The 23,349-nt window shown below is 38.9% G+C and overlaps 1 protein-coding gene across 1 annotated transcript; it reads left to right on the plus strand.

The window, feature by feature from the left end:
- The first annotated feature begins 435 nt into the window (after positions 1-435).
- Positions 436-22,037, plus strand: LOC116899472 (carbamoyl-phosphate synthase [ammonia], mitochondrial-like). The gene is made up of 10 exons (XM_032901294.1): positions 436-510; positions 3,097-3,204; positions 4,737-4,826; positions 6,097-6,267; positions 8,356-8,430; positions 11,005-11,103; positions 17,582-17,641; positions 18,703-18,815; positions 20,103-20,232; positions 21,033-22,037. Exons 1-10 carry the CDS (start codon positions 484-486, stop codon positions 21,129-21,131), a joined length of 972 nt encoding a protein of 323 aa, XP_032757185.1. The 5' UTR covers positions 436-483; the 3' UTR covers positions 21,132-22,037.
- The last annotated feature ends 1,312 nt before the right edge of the window (positions 22,038-23,349 follow it).

Genomic DNA, 23,349 nt, shown 5'->3' on the forward strand with positions numbered 1-23,349 from the left:
ATTTCCTTCCCATTTCTGAGCATGGAGGCTGCGGCATTAGCAGAAACAAATGAGAATAGAGACTCAGACATGATAACCACCTAGAGGTACAAAATCCACAGAGGGATATCGGTGACTCTGATGGAGGGAAGGAAGTCGTATTCGTTTCATCCCTAGCCTTCTTCTCTTTCCTCAAACTGGATCAGAAGCCAATGTTCGCCATTTCCGAACTCATTGTCTGTTTGTTTCCAGAGCTGCAGAAATACACTTGCTTCTGTTGTAAGCAGAACATGACCTTATTCTTACAAAACAGACTGGCTAATGAGAGCTCCTGTTGTACGCTGAGTCTTAGGTTTTCTGCAAGCACTTGCCTCGTTATTTACCCAAGCTACACAGCTATCTGAGATTATACATGGAATTTCAAGTTTTTGCTTCTGTTTCTCTTGTTGGCAGGAACATCCAGTGGTGCTGACCAAGTTTATTGAGGGGGCTCGCGAAGTGGAGATGGACGCTGTAGGCAAAGAAGGACGGGTATGTGTTAATGCTTTCTCTTACTTCTCCTATCTTTGTCTGTTTGTTTATTTGTTTATTTATTTATTTTATCTTTTTTTTAAAATCTTTGTCTTTTTAATCCAAGGCAACCTGAAGTGGTCACAGATTAGAATTCACAGTTTCTAAAAATCATATCTGACCATAAAGGAGAAGCTGTTTAATCAAAACTACAGACACTGTCACAAACACTTCCTATCCCACCCACCTCACTTCCCTAATAACAACCAACAAAACAAACAAACAAAAACAACACAAAACCCTGAAGGTCAGCCAGCCTCTCAAAGTCTCTGAAGATTGAGTTGACTTCTCATGGGGATCGTATGCCTTGCCTTTCAGACTGTCAGCCTTTCTCTTTGATAACGTTCAGTATCAATTACCAGATTCCACTCTTCATTCCTGAATAGATCTTTCATTCTCATTTTCTTTTGTCTGTGGCTTTCCTTTTATGTTTCAGCGAGTGTTATAAAAACACCCAAACACTTTGCTTTCTAAGATTTCTAATTGAGTCTCTGATTCTTCTCTTATTTCCCACTCTCTCCTCTCCTTTTCATTGGATTAATAAAGGCAACCAAACAGAATCGTGTAGGCAGAATAATAATGTAAAATTAGTTTACTATATCACATCTGAAATGGCTATAACACCAAGAGCCTCTGACTTCAAGGAGAACGAATACGGAAGCGTGTTTCACTCAAATTTGCTGGTTGTTTTAATAAAGCCGACCGAGGGCACACTGTTTTATTTGCTTCAAGGAGAGAGTTGAAAATTGGCCTTCGTCTTTTGTTTTGAAAAATGCTTCAAAACACTACCAAATATGTCAAATCTATTTTTTTCCAAACAGATTAGCAGTTGCAGAGTAGTTTTCCTATTTTATTTTAAAATCATGATCTTATCTCCTAACCACGGAATCTCATAATAGTGATTTGAAGCGTTCAGAGTTAGTTTTTCCAGTCTCCTGTCTTCAAGGACAGGAATTTTTGCTGAAACATCTTCAGAGGGCGCTCATCTGATTCTTTTAAGTTGCTGACAAAGAGTACAACTCACTTTAAGATTACATATCGTTTTTGCCTTCATTTTTATTCATGTCTGGGATGGATCTTATGAGCCAGAAGATGCTAGGCAACTGTTCTACCCTGGAGAAATCTCCTCCCCGATCTCCTGTTTTATATTTACTTCCTACCTTTAATATTTGAAGCAGGATAGAAAGTAGGAGGAATGCAGTTGTCCATCTATGGAAATAGAGAGTGGGAACTGTCCTGGGAAAGCAGGCTTGTTCACATACTGTGCTTCTACTGGAGCCTATGCTGGCTCATTGGCTTGGTTTTGGTCTGGGTTTCTGGAATGTGGACTTCTGTTTTTACTGACATACCCTTGCACATTGTTCCATAATCTGTTTTTTGGAATTATTTCATGCTACTCTAACAATTTTTAAGTTCATCCCCAGAAATGGGCATATTAATCAGACTTATTTATCTTAACACTCCTGAGTTCAGTGGGATGACTGCTCCTGTTTTTCCTACACACTCATAACTGTTAGGAGTCTCCTTTATTGTTGGAGCATGCACGTGCGTGCATGCGTGCGTGCACACACACACACACACACATGCATTCATGTATTCACACAGCACTTATGCTCATACATATAAACATGTGCTTTCACACATAGACTTACACACACAAGCATGCATACACATGAACTCACTTCATATACATTCTGTGTTTTATAAATTTTCTATGAAGATAAGCACCCTTGTTATTCCCCTTTTTGAGAAACCAGTGGCATGTAGCCTTGTCTAGGTCCAGAGCTCAAAACTGACATCGAAGTATGGAAGCTCAATGACACTATAATTTAAGTCATTTATAAATTTGATGAATAAATAAATCTACATGCCTCCTATTAGTCTCATACAGCCATGGAATCATTCTTCCCATAACTAAGCCTCATAAATTTCTGAGCAACATATCCTATTAACATATGGACTAAAGTTACTGAGGTTATAGGCTTCAGAATCTGACAGGCAAGAGTTTGAGTTTCTTTCAATAGCATGAGCTTGACACACATTTGACTAGTACTTCTACAAAAGGCCTTTGCTTCCTTCAAGCAGAACAAGAGTATTTTCTGTCTCTCAAACTTCACTTTAAAGATCTCTGGACCAAATCATCAATCTTTCTGCAACAGAGTTTGTGTGCTGTGTGTTGTATGATGCCATTCTCTTCATTACATAGTCACCTCCTTCTCTTGTCTTCTCTTTTCCCAGGTCTAAAAGTTAAAGCTGTTTTCACTGTAATTTCTTGTCCTAACCTCTTAGTGTGGCTTGACTTATTTTTCTACTGTTTGTACTCTTGGCAATTGTGGGAAGAAAATATAAGTCTTTTTGTCCTTCTCTGCTCCCCATAGAGGCTATTTGTCACTGCCCATTGAGGTCTGGACAGTGGTGCAGCTTTATCCTGCTCTTAACAGATCTGCTCAGTAATGCTGTCAGAACTGGCTAAATATCAAAGGGGAGTCGATGGAGTAGTGCCGGAAGTAGGCGTCTCACAACTTTTTAAAACTCTTCTTTTGACAGGTCATCTCCCATGCCATCTCTGAACATGTTGAAGATGCAGGTGTCCACTCAGGGGATGCCACACTGATGCTACCTACGCAGACCATCAGCCAGGGAGCCATTGAAAAGGTCATCATTTAGAAACGAGGGCAGCAAGAAAGCGTAAAGGAGAGAAATCGCCACCATAAGCAACAGAAGAATCCTTTAGTTTTAAAAAACACTGAGTATTGATGCCAGGCATACTCCAGGCTACATTTAATGAGGGACTTTCTTTCCCTTAACCAGCAGAGTGTTTTAGAGATGATCTCTTTCACTGTGGTTCAAGCCTGTTTGGTTGTGTGCTAGTTAAACCTTTAATGGACATCCAGATCATCCAGGTGACTCACTCAAATACCCGCCTCCACCCTGATGCCATTAATCTGGAAACTTCTCTGAGTTTTCCTTTTCACCAACTATCTTAGAGTTATAATTACCATGGGTCTAGGGACCAGATCTAGAGACTGAATACCACATGTAATTCTGGTATCTGAACTTATTCTGATATCCGACTATTAAGAGCAACGGAAAGCAGTGCTTTCGAAGGCTGGTGAGGCAGGCGTGCAGCAGACACTTGGGACACTTTGGTACTTGAGCTCTCACTCTTTACTCTGAGCCCCACTTCAAGCCAGCACTTTGTGATATGACTCTTGACCACTCTTTGAGAGCAGTTCCTTTAAAAACATAACAGCCTCAGCACCCAGTGTGCATGGCAAGTTACACAGACCCCGTCGTACTAAGTCAGAGAACTTAAGGGAGGTCAGTTGACTTAGCCTTTATATAGAGCTTCTTCTCTTTATCCTGCTGTAAGAATTTGTGCTGGTCTTACTGTGCTGGGTGCATTCTGAAGGCATTTTCTTTAGCATTTGAAGGTGATACAGTGCTTGGTAATAACGATCGCACAGGAGTTTTTGAAAGTCTTTAGATTTAAAATATGATTCAATCTTTCATGTCAGGGTGAATAAGCACAAACCTCAGATTTTCTCAAGTCTTTCCGAGTGGATGTGCCATAAACTGGGCTTCCTTCCATACCCAGTTAATTTGCTGATCCACTCCTGTATCTTTCATGAGTGGGCACTTCTTGCTTCCTGTCATCATTGCCAATCTTGGCATGGGAAGCTTCCATTTCTTGCTGGGTATAGTATCCCCTACCTGTGACATATACACGTGCAAGGCATCCCTGCAGGCAAATGCTATTTCTTTCTGAACACAATACCCACCCTCATAGAGTTTAGGGTAACAGAAAAGCAACAGAAAAGAAATCTCCCTGGCTGCTTTGCAGAACCATGTATTTTGAGAGCCTACCCTTCTCAGCAGATAGGGCATTAGGTTGATGTATAGTTTGAACTGCTGTTTTCAGTGTTGGAGGAAGTAGAAAGGAAAGATTTAATTTAGCTTTCTGTACAAGAAAAGGGTATGCAATTGCAAGAGTTTGCTCTACAGAGGACAGATGCTCTTGTAAAATATTCTTGACCCTTAATATTACCCACCATTGCTATTAATTATCATTATTAAAGAGGATATAGATCACTACAAAGAGACACAAAGGCTATCTAGACAGAATTCTGCATCTCTTTAAGTCTATACTATGTTTTTAAATACTGTGTTATCGTCCTTTTCCACAGGTGAAGGATGCCACACGAAAGATTGCAAAGGCTTTTGCCATCTCTGGGCCATTCAATGTCCAGTTTCTTGTCAAAGGAAATGATGTCTTGGTAAGAAATATTAATGTTCTTAGAGGGCTTTACCATCTTGTTAGGTGATGTTGGTCAGGTTGGACAGTGCTCTGTGCTGCTGATCTCTGTGACCCTGGCAGTGGTTCCTCTTTGAGAGGGATGTTACATAGTGGATAATGTCTCTCCTATTTAAAGGCTCTTGGTGGCACTAAGGTGTCACACTCACAGCTTTTTAATGTACTCAATGTACTGAAAAATCACCATATCCCACCTATAATGAAGTACATATGGATGTATGCATACCTTACAGTGAACAACACATGTATTTATAAATTCCTTCACTGAAGTTTGACTTGCTCCTTACCCAGAGAAAAAAGTTGTTTTATAAACCACTTGAAAGACAAAATATAATTTAGACCAATTAGATAGTTTCCAATTATTTTATTTTATTCAAACGATTAGCAACCATTATCTGTTCATTATTTACCATGAAGTCAAAGGGTGATTACAGTGATGAATGAGGTATATTGTCCACCTTCAGATATTTTTAACTTAATGAGGATTAGAAGGAGAAGTGTACAAATAGCTTTAGTAGCTGCTGAGAGTGTAAATGTCTTTGGAGTTAAAAAGGAATATCATATTTTAATATTATATATATATATTCTCTATATATTGAGCACATATTTGCACATTTTGAAATATGGAGAAAATAATAAAAGGCTTCGAGAAATATTTACTATTGTGAATTTTAATTTATAGACTAACTCAAATTTTGGTAAGTTAAAGGTAGAGAGGGTGTTACACATGGTTATAAGATTGTCTACAACACTGAATAACTAACACTTTTGGGAGATACTCATTCATCAATCTTTATGCTTAGAGAAAGTATATTTCTAAATGGGGACTGGAATGGAATCTTGGAAAATAGGACTTGAGCCATTAAAGTGGTTTAAGAGAAGAGAGATACATATTGAGACGAGAAGATGTAAGTCTTTGACCAGCTAGGCTTTAACATGAAGTCACCAGGATTCCCATGGCAATGTTTCAGTTTCACATTATCCTACCTCTGCACTAAATGAAATGCATCAGAAATACACAGAGATTGAACCAGGAAATGGGACGGAAAAGAGCCACAGTTTAAAGATAATGACCACAAGAAGGTAGCTAGTCAAAAAGTGTAAGCAATGGAAATAAAGGGGATGGGGTTACGGGAGGGTTAGAAACTGAAGGAAAGCAAGGGACAAAATCAACATTAAGATGGTGGCTACTGGCTTTCATCATTTTCTTCCTTTTGAACTTATCTCCTTAGGTGATTGAGTGCAATCTGAGAGCCTCTCGATCCTTCCCCTTTGTCTCCAAGACTCTTGGGGTGGACTTCATTGATGTGGCCACCAAGGTGATGATCGGAGAGAGTGTTGATGAGAAGCATCTCCCCACACTGGAGCAACCCATCATCCCCTCTGACTATGTTGCCATTAAGGTAACTTTTGCAATGTGTGCCATTTTATATGCAGATATGAAATTTTATAAGCAGAAATGGCTTGTGGATTATTTGCACTTAGAGAAACATTGACAACCATCAAACTAGCATAACCTCAAAACCAGCTAGCCAGGTGGATTATATCCCATGTTTCTGCAGCTGACACATGTTGGTGCTGGTTTAGTTAGCAACTCAAAATTCTAGGCAATCTTGTTTAGGACAAGGATGAACTGTGAATGGACTCCAAGAATTCATGAGTCTATAAAAGTTATTACCCCGAGGGGTTGGTTAAATTCTTACCACCTTGGCTACCATTTCTTAGTTTGTACTTTCTTCAGTGGTACAGATTTTCCCTTTTGGAAAATTGAAATGACAGTTTATAGTGGTGCTGTGAAGGTGATAGATTTAAAATTATAGTTTGATAATACTTTAATCACAAAGCCACTATATTTCTCTAGCTGCCTCAGTATATACATTGTATTCATAATTATGAAAGCTTTGATGGACAGATATGAACATTTATGATATAGACAAATACATTTGAATCTTAGATAAAACATACATAAAGAAATTGATTAACATTGTGAAATATAGTTAATGTATGCAATATTGGGTATGATATGCAATTTTGTGATATTGGATGTCTTTAAAGTCAGGGTTTTCAACCTGTGGGTTGTGACATCTTTGGGGGGATCAAATAACCTTTTCACAGAGGTCTCATATTAGATATCCAGAAAGTCATTGTGATTCATAGTCAGAGCAAAATTATAGTTATGAAGTAGCAATAAAGATAACATTATGGTTGGGGTCACCACAACATGAGGAACTGTATTAAAGGGTCACAGCACTGGGAAGGTTGAGAACCACTGCTTTATAAAGATTCCATTCTTAGATGTACTGGTAGCTCCAGTCATGATTCTGCTTCTGCTGAAACACCAACTTCTGACTTTAGGTTAAGTTGTTTCTAGGAATCAAAAATATAAAGTTAATAAGTTAGGATTCTTTGGATTGTATGGTGTGTGAAGATGAGATTGTATTTTTTTTCACTGCTAAGACACATAATACACATGAATTTTAAATTTAAGATCAGAAGGTATTAGTCAACAAAAATATTTTCTCACTATAGACACAATTATTTTAAAATATTTTTATTAATAACATAGGAAAATTGCTTATTTTTATAAATTGATGTACATTTATAGGAACATGTCATAGTTTCAACTAAGTAAAATTTCAAAATCCACTGATTTTTACCTCTTCCTTCATAGATTTCAGTGTATATAAACATTATTTTTTTCAAGGTCCTTATTTGATGTCAATTTTAGAAGACCTAGTGTGGCTGATGGGAAAGAGTCAACAGCAGAACAGAAAAGTGGGAAGATAAGAGCATATAATAACTTTATTAAGATCATCCAGTAAACTCATCCCAAGCTCTTTTCCCACGACTTAGAAAATGGGGCTATCAATGGAAGGATCGTCTAGACCAGATAAACAGGCAAATGTTAAGAAGTAGGAACTCAGTCCTCAGGAGCCACGCTGATAAAATAATTGAAAAGAAAGTACTTCAGTGTTCTTGCTTGAATGAAAAAGGAGAAAAAAAATGTTTCCGAGCAGAATGTTTTTCAAAGCTTTTAAGAGGCGTCAACAACACTTTAATATCTCAGAAGTCAGCTCACAGACAGCCATGTCTGGCAAGGTGGCTTGCTACAAGTTCAAATAAATAAGGAGAGGAATGTTCCAAGAGCCTATCAAGGAAAATATGTTTGAACTCTGTGTTTGGGAGACTCATGCCCAGTAGATGTTGTTTGAAATAGCTCCAATAAGAATATATGCAGGCCAGATTAGCAGTACTGGTCTAGACTAGTCACAGGGGATACGTTTACAGAAATCATTTGTGATTACTTCACCCAACTTTTGGGCAAGGAGTACAAACATCTTCTTGGAACAGAATTTTAAAGCTATTTTTCAAGTCAGATTTTCGGGCCAAAGTGAGTTTATTTTTTCTGCACCCTGGCCTGACGAATCCTGTGAGAGATGAGTCCTTTCATCCCTTTATCTCACGGTTTCCTTCCCTGTTGCGTCTGACAGGCTCCCATGTTTTCCTGGCCCCGACTGAGGGATGCTGATCCTATTCTGAGATGTGAGATGGCTTCTACCGGAGAGGTAAATAGTTAATGATCCATGAGTACTTTTGTTAAGATGACTTAGAAATCTATTCTACGATCTGAAATATGGCCATGTAAGGAAAGTCATCATTGGCAAGAGAAACATAAACTTCATAAGCTTTACCCTCCCCAGAGAACTCAAGGTATAAGGAAGTTTGGATTAAAGAAAAGTCTTCTACCTTTTGCAACAAGTTGTGTGAACCCGGGAATTGAGGATACAAGTGTACTTAATTCATTATTTTATCGAGGTAAAGCAAGGATGCAATCCTGATATTACCCAGTATGAACAGCAGTCATGTATTTCTCTAGACGTCTGAGTATATCCTGTGTCATTCTCTCTAAAGTTCTCCCATACTTCTGTAATAACAGAGCCTCTGGCTTGCTATGATTGAAGCAGAGTGTCATGTCTTTATTAGAAATGTGTAGAATGTTATCATTATAAAGGCTGTAGATGTGAATTGTGGGAATTGTGAATATATGAAAAATCCCAGCCCACCTTAATGATGACTGCCAGTTTCAACCTCTTGAGACTGGTCTAAAAACTATAATGGGACTGGCCACTGGATGTCCCTCTTCTCTTGTGTTGGAATTGCATCAAGTGAAGGTTTCTTTAAGAATGTGAAATGTGTTTTCTCATAGAGAGCTGTCAGATTCTAGAAAGTTCTCTACATGTCAGTGTCAGGACATTTTATGAATCACCTAGCCCTTGACAGATGTACTCGCTCCCACCTTCAGCTCTCATCTGTGCTCACTGGAGTGGCGCCACCAGACTGTGAAGCATCATTCTCTCTCTTAGCATTAAGGAAAGAATCTAAATAGGGGAATATTTAATTGCAATGAATGCACGATATTTTATATGGTTGCTTGGTTACAAGCAGGAGCTTTGATGAGAAACCAGGTGGGACCAGGAGACGGGCAGTGAGGGATGCGTGACTGTGGTGATATACTGGCATTCTTAGAAAGTGGCTCTTGATCCTTTCCCCACATCTTCTAATTGAGCTGGAAAGCAGGCCTAGCCGTGTACTATGGGCATCACGTTATTCCCAGATAAAGGATGCTGTTTCAGGTGCGTTCTGATCCCATGATTCTGCTTTCAGTGGATGCAGAGCAAGAAAGGGAGAGGTCTCTTACTCTTCTCCTGCTTCTCTAGGGTGACATGATTGTTTTCGGGGTTTATGTCCTCTCCGTTTATACAACGAGGAGAACAGGAACCACCTAGAAGCTGGTCCGACTTGTTGTCTCCTTTCTAAACCATAAAAAGATTTCTTCTTCTAATATTAAAGTCGTATTTCCAGGTGTCATCAAGTATGATGTTTTAAATTCTGTTTCATAACCGAACACGGAATAATAAATCTAGTTTAGAAATCTCAGCTCTGCTTCAAAGACACTGTTATAGTATTTAAGTGGCTTGTTTCAGAGCTGCATAAGCACCCAGTTTCTTATCTAATCAGGGGGCATTTTATTTTATAGGGGTAAAGCGAGGATGCGATCCCGATATTTACAGGACTTTTTGACTTTGCTGGGTTCCCGGCTTTGGGCACTTGCACTTCTGATCAGACTGCAGGGTTCCTTTCCGTGGAAGTGAGACTCATTAACTTCCACTGACATTGCTCGAGTTGATTGGCCAGTATATGACTGATTAAAATGTTCACTGTGGAGTGGAAAGCAGGCATATACTTGTGGTCAGCTGAAGGTTATACTCATGAGAACTTTCCCTGCCCCGTTAGAGTCATTTGCTTAAAGAGTGAATTCAGCCGTCAGCATTATTTACTATAATGGTGACTCTGAATGTATGCCAGATGATATGTGCAGAATTGACTCCCATCATGTTAAAATACACCACTTGTCCTCTAGTTATGGCGGTCGTTTGACTTGTAATTACAGTGTACAGAAGTCACCCTAGGGAAATCTCTATAGACCCTACCAATTTGTGGGAGCTTGGCACCTTTTCCTTTCCCTTCTTTACGTGTGGCTTGATGCACTGCAGGGTATTTTGGTTCCGTTTATGAGAGTGATAAAAGAGAATAAACTCTCGAGATTTTCATATACTTATAGCATTTCTTAGGCGGCTTTCTCCCGAGGTGTCAGGGGTGATTTTTACACCAGTGGGTCAGGAGTCTGTCATTGCCGTCATTCCTCATCCTGAGTTCATACACTGCTCCATGGTACACATGAACTTTACAGTTATTTAAACATTAACTCACATTAATATTTGGAATTTTACCACATTACACACCAGAAGCTGTGATTTGTATCCAAATAACTTGTACAATCCAGTAATCCAGTGTGTTGTTCCACTGAGTGTTGTTGAGTTGGAAAGGGGTTGCTTAGTCATTCATTATGCTTAATTAAAAACGTAAGATACATCTGTCCTGGCCAGTCATTCAATCTTTGCGTACAGGCTACCTGGTCTTTGGAAAATACTGATAAAATCTGGAGAAGGAGTTTATCAGTACATTGCTTTTCGTTTGTTTTTCTTTTTCTTTTTTTCTTTCTCCCTCTTTTGCAAGTGTATTAGATTGTTCTTCCCTTCCCTTATCTTATTTTATTTTTTAACTTTAATCCTAAACAGGTGGCGTGTTTTGGTGAGGGCATTCATACAGCCTTCCTAAAGGCAATGCTGTCCACAGGGTTTAAGATACCTCAGAAGGGCATTCTGATTGGCATCCAGGTGAGTGGTGTGTGTCTGCTCTCATCCTCAGGTAGCACACTGATAGTGACTGGGATGTTAATTATGGCATAAAAGCAAGGGAGATTGGTTACATTTCTTGGAAAATTCTTATTTTTGCTCCTGTGGTATTCTCCTGCAACAGCAGCAAATATAAAATAAACTAAGGAACTGAAAGAAAAAGGTCTCCAATGAAGGTGCATGTATTTTGGAAGGGGCTACATTAGAAAAGCAATGGCCGCTTATTGCTTGATTAGGCCTTTTCTCTGTATTTTTTCTCATTTTTATTAATTTATTTAGAAGGCTCTACAATGTACTTGGTCAAACTCATCCTTTGCCCCCTCTCTATCCAGGTCCACTCCTCCTTTCCTTCCTCCCCAACTTTGTGTTCTGTATCTTTTTAAACTTCCTAGTTATAGTTTGTGATATCCATATATTCTTGGATGTGGGGTCTTCAATGAAGATGGCCAACCCAACAGGGGCTACATTCTTAAAGCAAATTAGTGTTCCCTATCCCAACAGTTACCAAGAAGTCCTTGGGTAGGTATGAACTTCATGAAGAAGGGAAGCCTCCTTCATGCTGCAATTTTGTCTGGCTTGAGCTTGCACGGGTCTGTGCTCCTTTTTTTATGTCTATAGGCCAAAGCAAGATAAGATGACTATATATGCATATTTTAACACAATAAAAAAAAGCACTGTTGGTTTATTGCAAACCAGGTGTAAATATATCTCAGGGTAAAGTTTTGAATATAAAATGTCTGGAACTTTTTGAAGTAATTATTGCAACAGTATATACATGTTTTTTTATTTCCTAAAAAAATAATTGTATATACTTCTCAAGTGGTCATTCATTATGACTTGAGATTAGCAATTCTTATACCCTTTAAAAACAATGACTGGTCATATATACCTCCCCTGCTGTGACTTTAATAAGCTCAAACCCTGCATGAGGTTCTCAAAAAAATCAATAAAAACATAATTAGTACAGAATCAGGTATTCTCAAGCCGGTGGGTGATTATTATAAATGCTGCCTCATTAGGGTGTCTTAATATTAGCAAATTGGACTCTGGAGGCTGTGCAGGTACTCACTTTAGAGAAGTTACTGGAGACTAAGTTGAGATTTTGCTTTATGAAGGTGGCAGAAGGACGATGATGAGGACTCAGAACAGAGGCTAACAAGATGACTTGTTACATGAGGCTTAATGGCAGTTTAGAGACAAATCACATCATAAGAGGGGCTCATTGTGTTATAAATGGGTACTAAGTATTATTAAGTCCCAACTAGGAGAATATTGGCCCAACTTCCAGTGACGGCTTAAAGTTTAATGTGAGACTTGGGGACATTCAGAGGAGACCATGCCCTTAGCCCTTATCTTCACAACTAATCAAAACACTGCTAACATTTTCAAATAGCAGTTTAAGGAGGCAGTGATGTATAAAATTGTGGCTTGTTTGGTTCCAGTGCTGCAGGGAAATGTGCCGCAAAATTAATTTGTTCCTATGAAATATTTGTGGGGTTTGGGCATCAGTGAACAGAATTTTGCTTTGTAGGAAAAGGGGAACTTTATGGAGGGGAGAAGAATATTTTCTGAGCAATGAGATTTTATTAATTAAAATTCTGCCTTTGAATACATTCTTTTTAAAACAATCTTTCATCAGCTACCTGAGTTATTACAAAGAACATTCTGTTTGTGTCTGAATGGCAATCATTGGGGTTTTAAATATATTTTGGTACAAGGTTAAATGTAGTTTAAAAATGATTTAAAAATATATTTACTGAAATATCTACAACTGAGGAAATTGATCAGTACAACTGTAGCCTCTAGAAATAGAAAGAATATAATTTCCTACTTATTTGATGAGAGGCAAGGCACACCTACAATTCCCAACATTTAATGTTTATGCAGTCTCTGTAATTCACAGTAATTTTTAAAAAGTGCTTAGTCTGATCACTTACACTGAAAACATGACAGAATAGACTAGGCAGAGAGCCAACAGTTTTAGGACTTAGAGAAACTATCTCAGCTAGAAAAGGATCTACTCTACACTCGTATTTTCACCCAGACTTCACGGTGATCCAGTCACCTGTGTTTTGTATTTCAAGATACACTTTGAGCAAGCATTTTAGCCTGTTATCACTGGGTCAGAAGCATTCATCATAATTCTTTAAAATATATGGTCAGAATGGAAAATGAGTTAACATAAAATCAATATAGAAATGAAGACCAGGGCTAGAAAGTATGTCTGGAAGCACCTGTTTGGGGGAGTTATTCAATTAAGTTATGAGGGAGGAGTTCACATCTGCATCTCAGCTTCTTTGGGTGGTCACCCACATTTTATGATGCTGCCACAGGCTTCAGAGAACACCAAGAGTCCTATCATTGGTGAGAAGTTCCTTTATCCTTCCTCCTCAAAGCAGTGGAGAGGCTGTTCAGCTTCCATCCCATTTATAGTGAAGGTCTTTCCCCTTGTCACACCCCCTGAGTTAAGTACATGTTCTGGGCAGAAATAATTAATAATTAACTTAGACTCATTCAGTTGATACAAGTTCCAAGAGAAAACAGACAACAGACAGCCTCGAAGTAGAGGGCAAAGTGACTCTGAGATGGAGAATGACTTCACTTACTGTCATAGGATGAAAACATTTAAAAAATAAGCATCTATTACTAGCAGATTTTGAAATATGTACAGAGGTTTGTGTGTGTGTATGTGTGTGTGTGTGTGTGTGTGTGTGTGTGTGTGTGTGTGTACTTGGAGGTATGTGGCATTTTGTTCAATCTGTATTTCTCTTTCCCATTGTAATCTTTTGCTCACACATTCTCTCTCTCGACCCTTCTTATGTCAGATTCCAGGATCAAATCATCCCGGAAGTTTGAAATATTTGTGCCATCAATCTTGTGTACCTAGGATTTAGGAGAAAGGAAGAGCCGGGATGCAGATTTTAACCAAGCATCTCTGTTTGCAGCTTGATTGCCCTGTGCACTCGGGCTTTACTAAGAAGTCTTCCACATTCCATTACTTTTGCAACCTAAGAATCATAACATGGGTTTAGGACTCAACAGAATCAGCCTTGATTTCTCTGCAGTTATTCCAGTCACCTTTCATCCTGTCACGATGTATTTTTAGTTGCTATGAGGAGGCAATCTGCCTTGTTTCGAGGGTTTCTAGAACACCCTTTAACAATGAGTGATTTACTCTAGAGGAGATGGAGCGCTCTCTCTGCGTTTCGCCCTCTGATTGGCCTATTCAGTGATGCTGGGGAAGTGGCAAGCACGGGCACCAAGGCCTGACATCTGGGCTTCGGCACTGCTTCGAAACACAAAGCAAGCGTTTATTTGAAAAGATGACTCCAAGTGACATGAATAACCTTTTATCTTCAGAGAGGCATCATTAGGAACAACCACACAGTTGTCAATCCAGGAAACCCTGTAGCATCCACAGACATCACTTGGCATTTACTTGGCTTTCCCTTTGGCGGTCGGAAGTTGGATTAGTGTGAAAAATGATCACTGAAGGAAATAGATATGTATTCCACACTCAAAAGAACCTTTTCCTTATAACTATTTCCAAGAACATAACCTACCTTGTGTTTTCACCTTTACCAAGGAGTGGATTCTTACGCAGATATTTTCAATCAGCTCTTAAATCTGAGGCTACTCAGATGCAAACTGACAGCGGTAATTTCTTTTTGTAGAGAGGCTGTTTTATGTGTCACAAGTGTTCAATACATGTTTGATAGAAGTTTATAATGTGACTATGAAAGCCAACACCCCACACCAGAAGGCAGAGTGGTTCCCTGGCCGAGAACTGCCAATACTGTCATGTTGGATATTTATCTTTCTCACTTGGGGGACGGCACCGAAACAGCTCCATAATGAGGTCCTGCCTGTTATCTGCAGGTCTTAGAGGACTTGCTGACTTATTTTAGTTTAAAGTGGCAGAGGAAAAAAAATGCATTATGGTATTCCTCTCTCAATGCTTTTCATTGTGACTTTGGTCAAGGTTAATGCATCTTGACCTCAAATTGAAAAATGAGTCAAGGATAACATCCACAGCCTCATTTGATCCCACTGCTAATCTAAGCTCACCTCAGGATGACCCAGAGAGTTCGGAAACCGTGTATGACTAGGATACCCACGTGATGCAGTCCAAATGGGTGGGGCCTAAAGTTCCCTAGTTTTAATAAATTCAGACAATGCTGATGCTATTGCTTTGGACATCTGGGAACCGCCTTACTTGTAGCAGCTCATTTTAGAGACCTAAAGAAAAATGGGTTGTCATTCCATTATCACCCTTGTGTCCTCAGTGGCCTTTTGCTAAGCGAATGTTTAAGAGATTGCAAGTCATTAGTTAAGTGCGTGATGAACGCACTAATTACCCAGGTATTAACTGAGACCTCTCATTTAGTACAAGCCTGAGTCTATCCTGTGTCTATCGGAAAGTCCATATTTAATGTTACCTATGAGGGAGATTTGGTAAAAGGAAGAGATCCATTTTGCATGTTTCATATCAAGAAACCTTAAACTAGGAGGCTAATGTAGATCATCTCGTTTATCCTTGTCTCCCAAGCAAGACCACAGGAGCGTGTGTCCTGATCCTGTAGTATATATGTGAAAGACTGCTGTGTATTGCATTCAACTGTCCTATTGTCAGTCAGTAGAAATTATTTTGTTCTCTGTTTTCTTTGTTGTATTTTATAATTCTATTTTATTTTTATGTAGAACCATGAACTGATGGTATCTAAATGCATTTATTTCCGAGTGGAAATATAAAGCTACTATTTGGGGGCACAGTGACAATTCGTGTTCTAGAAGGCTGTCATGAATAACCCCTGTGCCTGCCTTAGCTCAGGTCATTCCACTGCATTTATCTTTTCTATTTGGCAATAGTTTCTTCTCATAAAACTGCAGTTCTGGGATTGAGAGGGTCAGAATCTAGAAAAAAATTTTATGTTTGGACATAGTCTTTGGAGTCATTCTTTAGAATTTAGATCTTTTCTCAGAGAACCTTTGCATGCAAATATTAGGGGAATTTATGGGTAGAGCATCATCAAAATTGTACAAGGAATCAGATATGTTTTTAATTCTTAATTTTGGCACTAGAAATAAGATCTTATCCATGATTTTTTTAAATATCACTAATGTGATTTCCAAATTGACCATAAGACATTTACAGGAACAACCACAGTATAGCTTCAGTTAAACGAAACCTTTTAAAGTAAAATTTGCTAAATTATTTCATTGAAGGAAGAACAGATATGATCTAAGTATATAAAATTTTAAGCTGCTCAGATACTAAGGAACTCATGATAATAAAAGCAAGGTCAGAATTTAATGTGTGAATAGGAAACTTATCTTTGTTTATGTCATCCTGAACATTGTCTGGTAAACCTAAACTCTTCAACACTTGGGATTTTTAGAAGGGCAACATCTGATGGCAATGGGCAGGACTCCAGGGAAATGGGGTACTTCCTGGGGTCCTAGGAAGGATACAACAGCAGACTGATAGAAACTCAGAAAAATGAGCTGGACCATTAGGAAAACCCATGTGGAAATGATTGCATATAGAGAGAAAGTTGATTTGGGCTATAATAAATTGAAGAAGAATCCAGGATTGAAAAGTAGGATACAGGGACAGGAATCTCATCTCTGAGAAGCTGGAAAAGAGCAACTATCTTAAGATGTTAGGATTAATCAATATTTCATGAGAACTGCTATTATCCCAGAAAGAGCTGATCTTGAGTATTAGCACTCTGTAATGATTGCTAATAGTTTTTCCTACTGGTCAGTGACAATGACCCAGTAACACAAGTACTATGGCCACTGTACTGAAGGGATGAGGAGACTCTCTCAAAGCAAAGCTAAATTAGGAAACACAAATGAGTGAATTGTGGAGCCTCAAGCAATAGGAACTTTATCATCATCCATTTAGAGGTGAGGCCAGAGGTATTAAGTTTTCTGAGCATAGACTTCTAGTGAATGGCACAGCCAGGGTTTGAAAGGAACTTAATATTTTAGGGGCTCTTAGCACATGAACTTCCAGGTTGATGAATGAGGTATTAAAAGCAGTGTAAAAGCAGAACTCAGCAATGAGAGCAGGCTGTTTGAAAGAGCAAAACAACCAGGTGCTAGCAGGGCTGACTCGATGTTCAGATCTCAGCACAGTGTCTCCTGGACCAGGCAAAACAACACAAAGCAAACAGACAAACAGTAACAACAGAACATGTGCAAAGACACTGTGTGGCTCTAGACAAAGATGGTGACGACTCAATGTGAATGAAAGGGTTTAAAGCTAGATAGGAGGCAGACAAGAAGCCAACAGAAATGGAATCTCGCCTACATTGAAGAATAAATAACTCACACTAAGGGAAAAGCAACATATGAGTCTCATGTTTCTAATGGTGGGAGGGAGACCATGTTGAATATGTCTAACAAAGACCATGTTTATCTAGACAGTGAGTTCTCTGAATTTCTTTTCCAGCAATCATTCCGTCCAAGATTCCTTGGTGTTGCTGAGCAGTTACACAATGAAGGTTTCAAGGTATACTCTCTTAGCTCTTTAAAAAACAAACAAACAAACAAACAAACACAACAACAACAAAAAAAAATACCAACCCCCCAAAAAACATAGCTTTCTTTCATCACTGAAAATTGTCCGTACAATAAAATACCGCACAAATGGGAAACCTGACTTCTTAATTTGGAAAGTTTGATTAACTTGATAATTTCAGAACTTCCACAGAGGATTATTGGTAGTTGATGATTGTTGGAGAAGGAGAATATCACTTTCTTCAGTGTTGTAGTTACTGGTAGGTTGTCCTGTCTAGTCTATTGTAAATAGCATCCTACTCACCTTGCAGTGAGAAACTCTAATTAAATTCAGTGAGTCACACACAGAAGAAGACAGGAAAATAGGAGAGAACTCGTTGAGAAGAAGGGCTCTCATGAGAGAGAGGAGGAGCAGAGAAAGGAATAGGGTTAAAACCAACTACAATTGGTTATATAAACACATAAAACTATCAAACAATAAAGGTTAAAAAATAAACTTTGCATAGACTAAAATAACTAGAAAGACTAGGTTTATCAAAATGACTACAAACTCAATAGCAGTTGTCAGCTCAAAATCTAGGTAGCTTTGGATGAAACATAATTTAGACACTAACAACAGTGTATTTCTGGATCTTTTCCTTTCCTTGATTCTGTGTGAGGTCATGGTTTCCAGCTGTTATAGTTACAGGCAAAGTGTCTTGGTAGCAAATTGCTCTGCACACAGCCTAATTCAGTAAAACAAGGTTATTCCCACAGCTCAGATTGGGCCTATGATCATAGATTTTGTGACCTCACATAAAATAATTTCGAAACAATGACTAATTTTTTTTTACAAATGCAGTTTCAAAGGAGACTCTTAAATGTTTCCTCATCAAAAATATTTACACTTATTTAGAGAATCTGTACTCCTAATTTTGAATTCAAATGGCTACTGTTAGCTCCATACTTCTTCCCATGATTCTTTCTCTTCTTTCCATTGTAAGTGATCTTCTGTCACCTTCTTTAACAAAGGCTCCTTCTTTATAGTAACCGCATTTTCTATTTTAAATGCAGCTTTTTGCCACAGAAGCCACATCAGACTGGCTCAACGCCAACAATGTTCCTGCCACCCCAGTGGCTTGGCCATCTCAGGAAGGACAGAATCCCAGCCTCTCTTCCATCAGAAAGTAAGAACCGAATAGCCTATTTTCCGAGATGGGAAAATAAAAGTCAAACTTAAAAGCCAAAGGAAAAGCAGGAGGTTAATGGTGGGAGCTAGCACAGTATGAAGGTCTCATCTCACTTGCTCTCAAATCTTTTCAAAAGTGTGTGTAGTTAATGAATTTACAAATGAGCCCATTTATGGGAAACAGTTTCATTCTTATAAAAAGTATTATTACTGTATGTGTGCACCTGTGTTACAAAGCACCCCTCAGGTCCTTCTGGTAAGATTGCTTGACAAATACAAGTAAAATTATGAAGTATTTCATGCAATGCTTTCTGTATGTATACATAGACCGTATACAAATACATGTGACTGATCATCTACATTTCGCTGAAGTTGTGCATCAAAGGATCAGTCAATGTACTGAATGGAGAAAGCTGGAGTAAGCATTTTGATGATGTTATTAACAAAATGGTTGTTCCTTAGGCCACATTATCACCTGATGTTTGTAAGGCATACTGTGTGAGGCTTCAGGAACAATGGTGCATATGCTTTTACAAAGTTACATGGGACAAGGTCACAATAGATCCTTCTATGTTACTCTTGATGTTATCGTTTACCTAATAACTACTATATACCAAATTATATGCACTATGGCATTTATTAAAAGTCAAGAAACCATTTTGCAATTAATGAAAAAAGTGATAACATGTATAGACCTTAGAAGCCTTCCGTTGATGCTATGAGCCCCTTGCTTAGAGTATTGTAAAATGAATTCAGTTCTGCTTCATGCTTTTGGCATTTGAGTGTCTCATCAGTCCAACAACAGAATGTGACACAGGTTAATTCACGACCAGATGTTCTCATGTTTTCTTGGGCCAAGTAGTGGGAAGCAGGCAGAGGGATAGATGCAGTATTCTGCTTGGTGCCTGAAGGAGGTAGCTGGGCTTTCAATGCTGGAGGGATCACCTCTTTCTAGAAACAAAGTGATTGTCTATCAGATTGTCAATTCTTGCTATATTGGGCAGTGTTTTCAAGAGCAAACAAGTTTTGAATCCTGTCAGATTTTCACCAGAGTTCCTTCAACAACAAGGTATAAATTATAATTCCCTGGTGAGTGCAGCTTGAACAACTGTGTAGAAGTAGAAAAGAGCAGGCAGTGGTCAGCTCTGTATGACACTGGTTTAAATGGCACTGAGAGAGGGAGAGGGAGAGAGAGGGAGAGAGAGAGAGAGAGAAATTTGTGTTAGCAATCTTGAAGCTAACTATAAAACAGGTGTTGTCAACTATAGGTTTTTTTTTCTTTTAGGTTGATAAGAGACGGAAGCATTGACCTAGTGATTAACCTCCCCAATAACAACACCAAATTTGTCCATGATAATTATGTGATTCGGAGGACAGCTGTGGACAGTGGAATTGCTCTGCTCACCAATTTCCAGGTGTGTTTCTTCTTTTAAATACAAGCCATATGTAGGTGTTACTTCTGGGTCTCCCTTCAGGAATGTTAACCACTCCTTAAATCAATCAATTAGTCATTTTCTCTGTCTCTCTGTCTCTCTGTCTCTCTCTCTCTGTGTGTGTCTGTTTCTCTCTCTCTCTCTCTCTCTCTCTCTCTCTCTCTCTCTCTTTCTCTCCTTACAGCATTCAGAGCAGAGAGGGATTTTAATAGACTCTAAAACAATGGTGTTAATATGGTAGATCATTGCCTCACTGAAAAAGTTAGAGATAATCGAAAGCCAGGAATAAGAGTGGTTCTTTTATCACCCATTCAATTATCCTGTGAGTACAAAGCTATAGTACAATATGGAATGAAGATTGGAGGTGCTGTCTCCCTGTCTCCAAGTGAAAGCGGCTGCAGGAAAGCAATAGCTTATTGATCAAAGGTGCAGCTATAATACACATGTTTTTCCACATCACACCACACGCAGAAGATTGCATGAAGCTCACTCAATTTTATTTGGCTATGGCCTACCAGAGTTCTCACAGAAAGAACCACATATCTGAGTTTAACTAATGATCTGTGTACTGTAGGTTTTGCCTAAGTTAGTTTTTATCCTCACTGGGGATAGGAGGACTTGATCCATGCCGAAGTCTGAGCTCTGAAAGAACCAGCATCACATCTTTCATTCCATACCCCTTTGAAAACTGGGAGCAGAACTTGTGACTTTTCACTCCTGATTCATCCTGCATTCACTTTCATCTCTTACAGGTTGCTAACATTCTTGACATTTTCTTTCAGGTGACCAAACTTTTTGCTGAGGCTGTGCAGAAAGCTCGTACTGTGGACTCCAAGAGTCTGTTCCACTACAGGCAGTACAGCGCCGGAAAGGCAGCATAGAGCAGTATGCTGGTCTAGTGAAGTCATCCTTCAGTCAGCAGGAGCCACACTGTACCAAAGGGACTGGTCCCAGCCTATCGCCAGAAATGGATGTTGTTGCCAAACCTTATTTTTGGTTTTCCTGTTCTTAGTAGTCTGTATCTTTAACCACTGAATTGTTGTCAGTCACTGTTTCAAAACCATCAGGTTCTTCCCAAGTCACTTGTTCTTCACAAGGAATCCAACCATTCATACATTATCTTTTGTAGAACGACTTGTAACATTTCATGGTGCTGGTTAACAACAATTGAAGTAAAAATAGTTGCTGCCCTATCTCCTAAATTCTATACTCTAAACATACTCTCATTTTTAAAGTAGCTTCTGTCACACCCAGAGTCCACTAACTGGACAGATTACCATGAAATTTCATTAAAATAAAATGTGGATTTAATTTATGAATGGCATTATGATGTTTGTGTATTGGTATTTTTTGGGAAATGATTCTCATTTACATAGCCAACCTAGAAATAGCATTTCTTCTTCCCATGATATACAATGTGAGATTGGATTTCTTTGATAGATCCTTGCTTGAGGTTTTGGAGGATGTCAGCAGATGTCAGAGAACACAGAAGTGGTTATATTCTTGATATTCTTTTTGGATTTTAACATAAGCCAAGTGAAACATATAGACTCATGATATTTGCCTTTGGCTAAAATTTTGGAACACTTTAGAAGTTCCTGTTCCTTTTGTATGATGGATTCTGAGTCTCACTTGCATTCTGCATTCCACACATACTACACATAGGGCCTCCATCCCTTGACATGCTAGATGTTTTTCTTTCAAGGTAGCTTTTGTTGCTTTTAAGTGTTTTGTTTATTACAGTGCCTTAATTGTGAACTTTTAAATAAAATACTATTGAGTGAAAATGCAGTTGAATTCTTTTTATTTAACAAAATAAAATATAATAACCATCACTTTGAAGTTGGACAAAGTGAATCAGCAGAAGAAAAAGAGCCCCAAGAGAAAGCACAAGAATCAGAGACCCACTTGTTCACAAACTCAGAAGTCCAGTGAAAATACTAAACTAAAAGCCATAATATATGTAGAGGACCTGTTGCAGACCTGTGTCTGCTCCATGATTGCTACTTTAGTCCCTGTGAGTTTGTATGAACTTTGTTCAGTTAATTTAGAGGGTCTTATTATTCTCGTGTCCTCCATCCCCTCTGACTTTGACATTTTTGTCTACCTCCTCTTCTGTGGAGATCCCTGAGCTTTTTTGGGGGGAGGGGATTTGATGAAGACATCTCATTTAGAGCTGTGTATTCCAAGGCTTCCCTCTCTGCATAGCGTCTGGCTGTGGTTCCCTGTATTGGTTCTCATCTGCTGCAGGAGAAAGCATCCATCTCTGATGATGGATGTCTGAGAAAGGCACTGATCCAGAAGTAGAGCAGAATATCATTAGGAATCATCTTATTGTCTTTTTTTAGACCAATAGTATTTGGGTTTACCCTAGGACTCTGGGCTATGCAGTCTCTGGTTCTTGGTCCTTCAAGCTGCATTGAGTATTGGTACCATTTCATGGAGTAGGCCTTAAGTCAAATCAGACAAGTTCTCTAGGTAGGGCAGAATTTTAGACCAAGGGTTTTGTGGTTGGGTTGATGTCTATGTTTCTTTTTTGGGAGGAGAGTACCCTGCAGAGTGCTTTCCCTTATCAAAGACTCTAGAACATAGGAATTCAATGTAGGTACCAGCTCGACTTCTCTTTATTCAATGAGTTATGTGGGTATTGTTCAGCAATGGAGGTTTGCTCTCAGTTTGTAGAGAGTAACCTATTGTCTTGACATCAGCCTGATTTGCTTGGAGATCTCCAAGGGACCTATTTGGCCAACCACTCAATTGGCTGTAACCCAGTCCTAGGACTGGAAGCTACATTTTGTGACAAGAGATGACTAGTTTGGGTTTGGTCATTACTTGGAGACTTCATTAGGATCATCTTCATATGTTTTAGTAAGTTTCCACACCACACCTCAACTCGCCCTTTATTCTAGTCTCTCCCCACCTTATCCTTCCATTCCATACCCCCTCCCCAAGTCCACCCTAAAATATATTCCATTTCCCTCTCCCAGGGAGATCCATGTGTCCCTGCCTTGTCCCTTCCTCTATAGCTAACCACTCTGGGTCTATAGGGTGTAACTTGGCTAAGGATGTTGAACATTTTCCTTGAATATTTCTCAGCCA

The sequence above is a fragment of the Rattus rattus genome, chromosome 4 (genome assembly GCF_011064425.1).
Source record: "Rattus rattus isolate New Zealand chromosome 4, Rrattus_CSIRO_v1, whole genome shotgun sequence".
In the NCBI taxonomy this organism is placed as follows: domain Eukaryota; kingdom Metazoa; phylum Chordata; class Mammalia; order Rodentia; family Muridae; genus Rattus; species Rattus rattus.

Excerpts from the sequence above, each read along its gene's own strand:
- LOC116899472 (XM_032901294.1), top strand. The coding sequence starts at position 484 with ATGGACGCTGTAGGCAAAGAAGGACGG. Across the intron at positions 4,827-6,096 it reads TCAAAGGAAATGATGTCTTG|GTGATTGAGTGCAATCTGAG; the intron begins GTAAGAAATATT and ends TTATCTCCTTAG. Across the intron at positions 20,233-21,032 it reads CTCTGCTCACCAATTTCCAG|GTGACCAAACTTTTTGCTGA; the intron begins GTGTGTTTCTTC and ends ATTTTCTTTCAG.